At 43.7% G+C, this 13777-nt stretch overlaps 1 protein-coding gene across 1 annotated transcript; it reads right to left on the reverse strand.

The window, feature by feature from the left end:
* Positions 1-1912: 1912 nt before the first annotated feature.
* Positions 1913-13190, reverse strand: kcnn3 (potassium intermediate/small conductance calcium-activated channel, subfamily N, member 3; the record flags this gene model as incomplete). The annotated part of the gene is given in 4 exon segments (XM_053432707.1): positions 1913-4873; positions 5862-5931; positions 7025-7152; positions 13080-13190. Coding segments are annotated over 4 exon segments (717 nt in total), but the record flags the coding sequence as incomplete, so codon positions are not given.
* Positions 13191-13777: the final 587 nt, after the last annotated feature.

Genomic DNA, 13777 nt, shown 5'->3' on the forward strand with positions numbered 1-13777 from the left:
AGATTATAAACCCGACAAAGGATTCACACCCAGCTCAGACTGAAGATATCTGACAAACAATATGCAAATCCTGAAACAAACAATCTGGGGTTGTCAAATGCTTCACTCGCAGGCGAGAAAACACATCCGACCATTAGAATTACAGGAAAATGGAAAACGGGACAAACATAACAGACTGAGTGACCTGAAAGTCTGTCACTGCAGAGGTGGTAGTCGAGCAAGAGCGTGTAACTGAAAATCCCTTCTGCAGCCTCATCACCCCATTGTAAGTGCCCCTCCCCACTGTTTGTGTGTTTTTATTGTTGAGTTAAATGTCAGGTAAAGGTTGTCGGTTTACTGTGAGGTGCAAACCTAATAATAACCACCAGCTGATTAATACAACCAGGACATTTTTCATGTATCTATAACCCTAATTGTCAGGTTTACGGGAGCAGGTGGACCCAGAAATGCAGAAGCAAAAAAGTACAAGAAAACGTGTCCTTTAATTAAGACAAGGTTGACAAAAAAATCCACAAACAGAAAAAAGCACTGGAAAACTAGAAAAGGACTCAGAAAGGCTAACCTGTAGAAAACACTTGTGAGACAGAAAGAAGCGAGAGAGGGTGATGACGTGAGACGGCCATGAAGACGACAACGGGGGGGGGGGTCATTGGACACAGGTGAAACACATGAGGAACAGGCTCAGACAATCACAAGGGTGGGAAACAGGACTAAGACAGGAAGTCAACCCAAGGAGCCAGAACAACAAAATAAAACAGGAAATGCAGAACTCCTGGAGAACACAAATCCAACACAAACCTAAACATGATGAAAACAGGGAAAATACTAAAATGCTCTTCATTTAAGAGACCAAGTTCACATCTAGAGTCCAGAGTCATGACAATATCTCATTTAAGACACAAGTCATTTGAGTTTCTGTTGAATAGAGATGTAGTGAAAACATGGAACTGAATTCAAATCTAACATTGATCCTCAAATCTGACATGATAAAAGATAAATCAAGACTTAGACATACACATGTCTTACATGTCTCCACCACGGTTTCCACTCATGTTCATATGATGACCCCACACAAATACACACAGGCACGTGCACACGCGAACACACACACACACAAACACACACACATATTTAGTAATGTATTCAGTTTTAGCAAACCTTTGTTAACCTGATTATTGTGTTATTTACATCAACAACAAATTCCATTGCTTTTTCTCAGCTGCAGTTGTAAAGTTTATTTTGCAACTATTTACCCGGGCAGCTTTTTTTAATATGAAATCAACATCAACCGAATTATGATGTATCTTATTTTATAGCTCAAATATCTCATTCACATTTCCATCTAAGCCTGAGTAAAGAAATAAACGTAGCCAACTCAAAATTCCAACATCTGACAATTTTACACAACATAAAAATGAATTCACTCCTAAACAGTTTTAGACTTCAATATATTGCCTCATCTAATTTATCAGCCTTCGTCCAGTCGCTGTCTGTGGTACTTCCGGTAACAAGGGAATCCATAGCAACCCTGATAGCAACCAATCACCTGTACTTCACAGCACAGTAAACGTAACGCTGTTTTGGGCTTCGTACAGAAAATCGCAATTATAGTACATGGAAGTGAGTTCGCCACAGTCACATATAATCTGTTTACAGCGACACATGACAAAACAGGCTCGTAAGTGACTAACAGATTACGTAAAACAACATTTTCTTGTATTTATCGTACAAAATGGTAATTGTTTAGTGCGGAGACGCACAAAATCAAACCCAACAAAGTGATTCATAGAGGAATGTTTTTTCTAAAGAAGCAAACCAAAACAATCACCGTTATCCAAAGCGACAACAAATTTAATAAAACAACAATGACATAAATACAATAACAGCAAAACAGAAAACATGGAAGCTGTAATGTTATAGATATATACTTTATTAATTCTCTGATAAAATAAAATTACAAAATAATTTCAACCTCAAACGGCACTTTCCTTGTTCATAATTATTTAACGTATTGTTAATACACAGAATCATAGTTGTCATGACGAATGAGAAGAATACTAGAGTTTAATAATATTAGATATCAGCTATAACTGCGTTTAATCATAATGGTAGAAAAAGACTAAGCAATACAAAGCTAGATTTCGTTAACAGCATACTGTACAATATTCCAAGCGTATGTAATTCAGTATTCCGGCCACAGCGTGTCACTATAAGACAGTTTGGATATTGTCTCCAATGCAAAGGGCTTGTGTCTTCTCTCCCCATCACACCATTACAGTTCCTCTCAGATACACCTCAGTCTCTCTTTCTGTGTGTTTTCATGAACAGCTGTTCCGTCATGGCCATTTTCCTTTATAAGGTTTATTTGTGTTCATCTGTAGTCCGCCTTAATCTGGTTTTAAAAGCAACGAGGAGCAGTCCATGTTCAGCACTGTAACAAGTCCATGCCCGCATTTTCACAGTTATTCCCTCAGAAATATTGTCAAGATATCTGCAATGCCTCCTGCTATCTGTCTGTCCCCAGGGACAGCAGCGTTCCCTGCCTCTTATTGTAGTCCATTTAAGAGAGAGCACTTTGGTTGTTGAGGTGTGTGTGTGTGTGTGTGTGTGCATCTGTGTGTGCGTGCACGTGTGTATTTGTGTTCCTGTGTCTGCATGGCAGTTTAAGGGATCGAGCGAGAAATATTAAGTGTATTTTTCTGAACACAGGATACATTCATGATAACAGTGAGACGTTTGGGACTGTGAGCTTGAATAACAGAATGGCAGTGGTCTTCCACATAGCCATGCACTGAACAAAATATCAATAACATTCAACTTATAATCACAGAGTTATGAATTTTTAAGGTAAATTAAATGATTAAAAATCTATATTTTAGCGTTTCTTAAACTGAAAAATAGGAGTAATCGCTACAGTCAGTTTGTAAAAGACTGAGCAGATCATTTGTTATTCAGGGGTACCATTTAGATTTTTGCTCCTGGGTGGATGGACTACAGTAAATGATTCACCAACATGTAATGAGGATCATTAAATTCTTGCGAAGCTCTGAGTTGCAGAGCCAGAGATTCATTAAGAAGATGCGATACCATCTTTGAAATTAAGCAGACTGACCGAAATGCCAATGTGATAAATAAATAAATACTAAATAAACGTTATAATCTCAAAGTTATCCCAGAAGGAGAAAGAGTACACACAATTATTAATACATTTTCTGAGGTTTTTCAGAGGCGATGAAATGATCACAGGAATTAAACAAAAGTCTTAATTTCCGTAAAGCAAACCTACAAACACACATAAACATCAGTTTGACTTAACCTGTAAACACGTCAATGCAGTAATAAAGTCCCGTTATAGTTGTGTTACATGATTTTATCGCCTGCTACTGTCTCCATCATCACAAATAAGACGTTGTTATGACTCCCGTATCATGTCATCTTATTTCAGCTTGATGCTCGATGTGTGTAGTTTCACGAACTGTAATAATTCTCCCGACTGAGTCGTTAAAATGTCACAACTACGCTCGGGCTGAACTACTGCATTAGCTCACACACACAAAACATAAGAGGTGCGGATGAACATTTAGTTTGTTACAGTGCGTCTACATTGCTTGGCAGTGCTCTGTGGAGATTGACAGTGCATCGAGTGCTTGGCAGTATATAGGCTTTAGTGTTATCATGTGGGCTGGTGCATTCATTTATTTTGTGTGCGTGTAAATAGGGCATTGTGTAAAGATTGTGTAATGCTGTTTGTAGTGTATTTACTTGTACTGTGTGGAGGACAAGCTGAAGTAATTTGTGTTTTTGTGTGTGTGTGTGTGTGTGTGCAGTGCATGCCACTAGTTTTTTTTAAATTGATATTTTTAATGTTGGTCGTATGATCGAACCTTCTGTTAAAGGGATGCTCGTTAACACACAAATAGCATTCGGATAGAAAATACATTATAAGCATAAAAAGTCATGGTCATTAATTCCTGATGAAGGGAGAGAGAGATTGGGAGAAAGGGGGAGGAAAGAGAGAGAGAAAGACAGAGAGAGTAAAAGGCCTTTTTTCAATAATTGGAGCGGATTCCATTTAGTAGCTATGAGTTCACATAATTATTCCTCGCTGTTTCGCCTCCTCTCTCCTCCCCCCTCCTCATCCTCCCTGCCTCCATTTCTCACCCTCTTGACATTCTTCCTCCCCCTCACACCTTTCAGAGTCTCCATTTTTTCTGCTCCTTCCCGTCATCAGGGAAAGAGCCCCAAAGTCCCGAGCATGTCTCATCCTTCATACTGGCCCTTCATCTTAATCCCATTATTTCTCCTCACAGTCCCGTCTTCATCGCGCTCTTGTGGAGCGTGAGTTTTAGAAGATCGCCTCACATTTCACTTTCTCTTCCTCCCTCTGTTCTCTGCTTTTGTCTGAAGTAAGAGGACGAGCAACGCGTCCCCTACCTCTCTCCCTGTTCTCTCCTCAGAGCTGTCTTCAGCAGCTAGAGGTGCAGGTGTTGGAGTTGGGACTCGCCTCCAGACTCCCCTCTGAGCTCAGCGGTGGAGGAGACTCCAGGGCCAAAGTAGGGACCTGGGCCGGGAGTGGTGCTGGAGCCGCGATCTGAACTGAAGAAACGGACGCTGTGGCAGTGGAGATAGAAGTTGCTGGGGACAATGGGACCACAGCACCTCCGCCTCCTCTACCATCCCTTGAATCCCTCTCCCGCAGCAGGTGCACCAGGGCAGCGTGCTGGGCGCTGAGGGTGGCGGAGAGATGGGCCGGGAGGGCGTTGAAGCCGGCGGTGAGCTGCTCTACCCGCTGCTCCAGGGAAAGCATCTGGCGCTCCAAGTCCTCGCTGCGGTCGTTGAGCTCCGACATAAGCTCATACATGACGCTCTGCATCTGCGGGAGGAGAGGAGAGGAGAGGTGAGGAGAGGTGAGGAGAGGAGAGGTGAGGAGAGGAGAGGAGAGGAGAGGAGAGGAGAGGAGAGGAGAGGAGAGGAGAGGAGAAGAGGAGATGACTCAGTGCACACAGAGTACTTTGAAGAAGGGAAGCAGATTGCAAATACGGAAACAGGAATATTATGAGGGTTGCTTTATTAAAGCCTATTTTAAGCACATTCTTTTGGATGGGTTGAGATGAGGCAGTTGAAGGGGTAGGACGGAGAAGTAAAAGTGGAAAGAGGGCAAACAACGCTCGGGAGGAGTGAGTAAGACACCGAGCAAAAGGAAAAAATGTCCAACAGGGAGTAGAGGCTGGAATCACGATGAGGCTGGAGGGAAGTCTCTGCGTGGGCGTTAAATTGTGAAGAAAGAGAGAATCAGAGATGAGAGAGAGAGAGAGAGAGCGAGAGCGAGAGAGAGAGAGAGAGAGAGAGAGAGAACGGCGGCAGAGTGCCCATGTCTTACACAACCTGGCCTCCGTAGCCATGGTAAACACACAAGTAGTGCAAAATATTGTATTTGGTGTGAAAACTACTGCACAGAGAAATACCCTCACTTCTTCAAGCCTCTATCTCTCCATCTCTTTTACAATCACACACACGCGCCTTCTCACGCAGACACCCACGCAGTAACAGAAAAACATGAGCACCCCCCCCCTTCTCTCACTTCCTCCTCGCTCTCTCACTCATCCCTGCTTCAACACTCGTACCGGTTGCTAGGCGACACAATGCCACAGAAACAGGCAGGTCATCATGGAGACGGAGGGATGTTGTTGTGCATTTGTGAAGGGGTGGTGTGTGTGTGTGTGGGGGGGGAGATGTCAAAGTGTCTCAGTTGCTAACTTGTACAAAGGTGACGAGTCTGTGAAATGCCCGTCCTACATATATGAAGAGCACCATGTATGTGTCTATTTGTCTGTGTGTGTGTGTTTGTGTGTGTGTCTCACCTTTGAGAGGTCCACTAGTGTGTTGGCCTGATCACTGAGTTTCCTTTGCTCCATTTTCACACTACGCAATCTGCAAACAGAGACACAAACACACACTCACATTAAATAAACACACTCACAAAGTTGAAACCCAGTAAACACACAGTGGTTTGTCCAGAGAGCTAATCCCTGCGGGTCCAGAGAACAACACCGTGGAGCGGTCACCTTGCCAACTCTAGTTTGGTTTCTACCTGCAGTGTGTTTCTGGACCAGAAAGACGACAACTGGCACAAATTGTCCTCTTGCAATTGTCTAATGCAGGTGAAAATATACACAACTTTAATGTAGACTGAGACCTTAAGCTCTGGAGTAAATGAAACAATGTGGGTAATATTAAGAAACCCCAGGGGGAATAAACGAATTGGAATGAGATTAAATACAAAATAGAGCAGTTATATAGAATAAAATAAATATATGTTCAGTCTAATTACAGATAGGACTCGGCTGACTCTCGGCACACAATTCAACAATTAGCGAACTAATGGTCTCATATGTGTTTTCATCAAACAACCACTTCGGCTTCCTCCATTATAATTAAGCTCAGGATGTTTTCATTGCCTTAAAGCTCTCCATCAGAAAACCTATTCACATGACCATTAATCCACGTTACTGTGCTCACAGATTCAGGATCAGCCTCACTATGTTAAAATGTAAAGAGTTGAAAGAGTCTCTCGACTCGGTTGTTTGAAGGCACTGAAGCAACATGATCAGGCCACTTCGTTTTGATAACAGACAGGAGGGGGTGTGGAAATCTTTTAGACATCCTCAACGTAATCCCACTTACGGCCGTTCAAATAGAACTAAATGATAACATAGTAGAAATTAACACTCTTTATATGATATGATGATCAAAGCGTCTGCAATCGTACACAACGCACCCCTGTCCTACAACTGTATTTGCCTGTAGTGAGCCTGCCTGATGATTCATTTTGTGTGTCTCTGTGTGTGTGTGTACGTGCGCACAGGGATTCATGCACTTTATCTGATTATCAGCGTTGATTCAACCTGTGGGTGGATAGAAAGTACATCTGAAATCGAAGGCTTCATCAGCTCAGCAGCTCGGCCGTGTGCGTGACTGTGCATGTGTGTGTGTGTGGGGCGGTGCACGTGAGATGTGGCCTCACTGGTGAATCGCCTGGAGGAACTTCCGCTGGTGCTTGCGGACCCTGGAGTGGTCGATCTTCTTCACCACTTTGGTGTGTTTGTAGATGAGCCACGTCTCCCTCAGCACGTTGGCCGCCGCGTTCTTTATCTGCTCGCACAAAAAAAAACACAAACACACACACGTATTGTTAGCAACAGGTCGCCGTTGGCAACTGGAGCAGGCAACAGGTTTACCCATCCCTGTCCTCTTTAAATCTTCACCATCACTTTCCTCTGTCTCCCTGCAAAATGAAACACACACACACAGAAACAAGCATCTCTCTCCTCTTAAAGGCTGCCCTCATTCTCTCTGTGTCTCTCTACACACACCGGCTGGCTTGCCAATGCTTTTCATGAGTGCACAAACAGCTCTCTCCTTAGGGAGATTTGGCAATGAGAACTAACAGGATTCTGTGCCTAGCACGCGCACTTACACACACACAAACACACAGACACACGCACACACGCGCACCCTCTTGTTCTGTCTATATGCCACTTTACATCTTAGACCAGCTCAAATGGGCCGCATTATCTTAGCTAGTGGAAAGTAATTCAGCGCAGCGCTTCGATGGTTCATTAAAACCAGCGATCATTTAATTATGACAACAACTGAAAGGAACAATAGTGGAATGAGTAGCCGCTCTTGAACGAGCTGTCGCAGACACATGCTCGCCGCCGCAGAGGAGACACATTAGAGAAACAGCCTATGTAATGGTGCTCATATATGGGCAGTGTTGATAGTCATCAGAGACAATAGCAGGGTGGTTATTTTTCTCCATTTCTCTGCTCATGAACAGGCTTCAGAGGCTTTTAGTTTGTACCAAAGAACTGGGATTCAAAATGTCAATATGGGCGTCAGGTCAACTTGTGTGGACGAAGATGAGGACTTCTCTATATGAATTCATCACCATATCCACTCCTGTGTGTTTCATGCACCCTAGGTCTCTATAGGTTGCTATGTAATTATGACGTAGGGGTTTGACACTCGGTGCCAAAGACGCGGGTGCACACCATAGAGAAGGGAGCGAGGATCTCTGAGGACATGAATTGAATGAGAGACTTCAAAGAGATGCTGAGCATTGAACAAAGAACAATTATGTCCCCGTCTGAGGAGCACAAAAGACCCCAGCAGCTTGGCTAATCAGCAGCCATCCACTGCAGTCAAGCACCGCTCACACGCACTCACGCCTACACGTGCACACATGCAGACGTACACACGCTGTTGGCTGCAGATGAAGAGAGTAAGAGGCCTTGGGCTCTTGCAGATGTTGTTTCAATGACAGGAGGAAGTCCAACCCCAAAAAGAGCCAATAGATAAGAGCCTTGCCATGTTACCAGTCAATCTCCATGACGGTTTGCATCAGAGTTATTAATTTGTACATGCATACAGTGTGTTTGCGGATAAGGCATTCAAATATAGTATTTAAATCTCATGTTAACAAAAAGAAAATGTTTTGAGCCGTGACAAATATGATTTGAATGTAAATCTGAGCAGGCAGTGTGGGGTAAACCGTGCCACCCCATGTCCAATGTCAATAGGATTACTGAGCTTGTGTCCATGCAGAGAAAAGACAAGACACTAACAGAGCAGCAAGGATCCAAAATTGGCCTCACAAGCATGACATGTTGACACTGAGCCCACGGCACCAAAGTCAACATGGCTGTAAATATGATGCTTTGACATACAATTTCAAATCACAGCTGCCTCCTCAGTCGGAAAGGAAGCAGCGACAACGAGTAGAGAGGTAATTTGTCTGTGTTATGTTGAAGCAAAACACAGTTCCTCTAGTTTTAATCACCAGGTTACTGAAGAGCACGTTTAATAGCCCTTCTGTCTACAGGCCCATCGGTAAATTGATATGTCAAATCCCATTTATCGGCTGATTAATCACTGCAGGGTGAGTGAAATATGATGAGTGGTGGCATCTTGTGTGAATGGCTCGCAGTGGACGTTTTCACGCCATCTTCCAACATCTGTCCAGCGGCGCAGTGGGAGACAGAGACTCCGCTACAGGACAATTAATTAGACAACGCTGAAGCTTCACCCTTGGAGCTGCTTCATGTGCAGATACCAGGCAGCGATAATACCCGATTGTTTTTTTACAGCCAAATCCCCCAGTCCCCTCTTTATTTATTTTCTTCCTCTCTCCTCCTGGGAGTTCAGGTAGAGACTGAGGCGACAACACCATTATCGGGTGTAAGAGACTCAACATGAGCCGCTAAGAATACGCCACGAGAAACCCAGCGGCAGCCATTCCGGGACCATATGGCCTGTACTTGGGCGACCATGTTGGGGCCATATGGCTGGTTTGGGTCAAAGACTTGTTCTGGCTGGTTCCCTACATGGCGAACCTTATGGTAGGTACATGTGCGCGCTCTTCATACAAGGGATTTCCACTCCTCAGTTAATGACACATTAAGGAATACAAATCAATCAGTTAAAATATGTTAATGAGGTGACTACGGGTGATATAATAGATTGTAACAGTATAACAGTATAACAAGAGTGATTTACTTTGTAAAAGGAGCATGAATTCACGTCGTAGATAAAAAAATAATGAACGAATCTGTTATTTAAATTGAAAAAATGGGATTGTGCTTTTTTCTTGATTTCTCGTAGGGATGGAAATGCTTGTTCTACCATCAGCTGAAGGACCTGGCCCTTTCAACCCTGAAGGGCCTTAATGACCTGTGTAGGCAATTAGCAATTATCTGCTCTGGTGCTAGAGATACAATGAGGTTTTGTCGAGGGGACGAAAACATAAACAAACAGGCCAATTACCTTGGCAACAACCTCTCCCTTCATTAGCGTGTCCTGGTGTCACGTGGCCTCACCTGCTCTGACCTTTGACTCACAGGCACGGTGACGGTAAGAGACAAGTCCCTAGCTTTCTCTTATTAGGAGTTGGCTTTGACTTCCATTCAGTGTGGACAGCCAAACCAAAAACCTTATTTATAAACTTGGCCAATTCATACCTTACCTTAACCTAACAACACTTCACACCCGACCCCTAACCTTAACCAGGAGCTCAGAAATGATGTTTTGCTGCATTAGGATGAAGCTTTGGTCCCAGTGAGGATTACTGGTCCAGACAAGGTCAGTGTTTGTGCTGGAAAGGGTCCTAAAGATGTAACGAAAACGACAAACACACAAACACACACACACACAAACACACACACACACTCACGCTGAATGAGTTTCATCCCAACATCTACAGCTGAAGCTGAGGGGTTCACTCAAGGATCAAACCAATCAATGAGGGTTCACAGAGTTTTTCTTGGAATTGAAATAATAACGTCTCCACTAAGAAGGATCCATCTGGCGTGCTAGTGAATTAAAAGGCTGCCAGAAGACGAGTTATTTTTACTGGGCGGAGTGAACGCGAGCTAAGAAGAAATCTTCGGGGGGTTCGATTGCTCCCATTTGACTGGTGGTGCAAACATTGGAAGGCATTGCAGCACCTCCTCCTTGGCCAGGGTGGCAGAGTGCACGCTGAATATTCAGAGCGGGTGAAGAGGCTGAATATGCCACAGGGACATCTGATAATGCTGCGAATTAACCAATGGTCCAATGTGGGAGCAGCGTACACACACTGAGTGCAAATTAATTGAGGCCTAATAGTTTCAACTCTTGCAACATAATCTAAAAAGCTTGCAAACCTCAGAAACAGACTCTCTATTTGCACTGGCAATGGGCTTATTGTTCTCTTAAGGAGACACCACTTCACTCCACTGACTTAGCACCGACAGTAAGTGTGTCCTGCTTTTTAGTGTGGGGAGTGATGTGAACGTCCAGGGCGATATTCTGACCGGATGGATTTCCAGCAGCGCTCTAACCAACCAATACTTCAGGGTGGATCCTCTGTAAACTGCAACCAGAGTGGCAGCCTTTCAAATCACACCTTCAACGTTCTGCACCGAGACGACAAGGCTCCCGGCATCCAACACCAGCACTCAAATCCTCACACACATGGTTCGATTCAGGGATGTTAAGTGTTATTCAATTAACACCCGTGTTAATCCTATCAAAGAGAGGGGAACACTCCACTCCACTGAACCCTACATGAGAATTAAAACCGTGCGTTGAACTTTGAACGATGTTCTTTAAAGCTCATCATCCTCCTGTAGAAGGTTCCTCATACGATTTCAACTTCAGGCCTGTCGGGTGAGTCAGTTAATCGGAGGATGAATATCTTAAAGAGAATATTTTTTAAATATCTGTCAGGCTGTGTCGAAATTACCACACAGATTTGGGCTAAAAATAATCTCGGTGGTGGTTAGTTTGAAGATGTATGGGTTTCCTTTTCAGATCACACGCTGCTTACATCAAGCATAGACATTACCAACCAAACAGCTTCAATGATTGACATTTAATTGACATTTAATTGACATTCTTGTTAATCCTTCAAAGGGACAGAAACCCATTTCGCTGTCGTAGAAACCCAGTGTGTGTGTGTGTGTGTGTGTGTGTGTGTGTGTGTGTGTGTGTGTGTGTGTGTGTGTGTGTGATGATGAAGTCTATCGTTGCATTATTCATTAAAAAGACTTGAGTGATTGTACGCTCTTGTTACCATGTTATGGCAGAGAATGGCCCCAGCCATGTAAATCAATGTGCTTACAACAGCTTCTATCATTGGTCTCTCATTAATAGAGGGCAGGAGACAATTACCACTGCATAAACTAAAGTGCCTTTAAAGGAAATGTCACCGAGCAGCACGCTGTATTGTGTCAAGTGAGACAGCTGAATGGCAGCTCCCTCATTTGATGCCTGTCTTTGTTAAGATTGTGATTCAATGGACTGGGTAATGCATTCACTGACAAAAAATGTTTCCTCCAAGGGCTAATAGAATTTAAAGATAATCAGTTCCATCTGTATGTTTTTCAATGAATCGAACTGCAATGAATTAAAGTTAAATTATATTATTTTCCATTTACAAATCATAAACTTTATGGCAAGTTCTACATTTTCAGTGATTCCCAACCGGGCGTACATTAACTTCTTCAGATAGAAAGATGAAACACAAAGTAATAGTAGCTGCTGAGATATTTTTGTCTGGACTGACATTCTGACACTGGCGTCCAGAGACCTCAGTCACGAGCGCTAAATATGACAATCCCATGGTCATTATCATATATATTTAAAATATTGTAATACCTTTTGTATAATTAGTGAACTTAAATAGTTTAAAATCTTTTACATTGGGGTACACCAGACATAAACTGTGGGAACAGCTGCTTCACATGGTCAGCTGAGCTCCAGGTTGTGAGAAGTGCACGTACAAATCCTGTTAAAGGTGTTAAATGTCTCGTGAAAACACTCTCTGCTTGACCTGCTTGGCTCCAATAGAGACAAAGTGATTTGGCTCCTCTATTGATGTTATATCCATGGTGAAATTATTGATCACCCTGCCCCGTTCAATCACCCACATACCCTGCTGCCATAATGTATCCTACATATTTGATACGGGAGCTATTTTTAAAACCTGGGAGTCTTTCAACTATATGAAAAATTGAAAAGGACCGGAGGAGGGAAGGAGGGAGTGAGAGATGGAGGGAAGGCAGCAAGGAGAGGAGGAAGGAGAGGAGGTGAGCTGATGGATAGCGAGAGTGAGAGAAAGGGATTCATTGTGAAAGAGACAAATGTCAGAGGAGATGGGCGGTGGGAGGGCGGAGGGACGCTCAAGTGGGAGAAAAAACTAAAGGAGGGAGCTGAACGGAGAGAGAGTGAGAAAGAGAAGATGACCTTTCATTGCCTTCACTCGCTCAAAAGACATGGCACTTTGTCAGAACAATACATGGCGGTAGTTTGATGGAGAAGTTGGTGAGGGTGAAGAAGGGTCGGTGAGGGGACAAACACCAAAATCTCTCAAAATACCCCGAGAGGGAAATACCATACAAAAATTTAATTTTACCAAATTACAGTATATTGAAATGCCCAGTGATGATGCACACAGATATCACACAGTAGCTTCGCCTGATTTCTGAAACATGACGACATACCCATTCATACCACCGACAACACACAAGGCTACACACCCTCTTGGTGAGTTGCGTGTCCATCATGAAGTTGTGTACGTGTTTCTCGGCCTTGGTCAGCTCCAGCTTCCTGGCTACCACGGCAACCACCAGAGCCGTACAGCCTGCGCCCTGAGAGAGGGAGGAGGAGGAGGAGGAGGAGGAGGAGGAGGAGGAGAAAGCAGAGCACTGAGTCAGTCAGTACAGAGGAGGAATTGGTAAATCGGTGGCTTTTGGCCGGGGGAATTAGCCCAGATGATTGAACGGAGAGAGGACAAATAAGAGGAAGGGAGCTGCACGGCAGACGGTGAAGTGAAAGTGAGAGAGGAGAGGATTGGGGGGGGGGGGGGGGTAGCTCTGTTCCAGATCCACATTTCCTCATGTTGAAAGGCAGGCCAAGTCTATTTTCACTCCAAATCCATCTGGTGTGAGATCCTCTCTATATCGCAGCTATACGTAGCAGATAAATATGCCCTGTATAGATATGAAAACACTTCAAAAATTGACACTAGCTAATTTTCTGTAATTACATGCTGTCAATGTGAATTACATGTTGTCAGTCTCCTGTCAACGGGAACTCGAGGTCTGCAAGGACGCGTCAAAGTCTAAAACACAGTTCATCTGTATTCCAGGTGGATCCACGTGAAAAATATGGCCAATTCATTCGGGAGAAGAGTGACAGCAGTCTCTCAGCCAGAAAGGCATGCTTGAGAGGAGAA

Source organism: Pleuronectes platessa, chromosome 10 (assembly GCF_947347685.1).
Source record: "Pleuronectes platessa chromosome 10, fPlePla1.1, whole genome shotgun sequence".
Lineage (NCBI taxonomy): Eukaryota > Metazoa > Chordata > Actinopteri > Pleuronectiformes > Pleuronectidae > Pleuronectes > Pleuronectes platessa.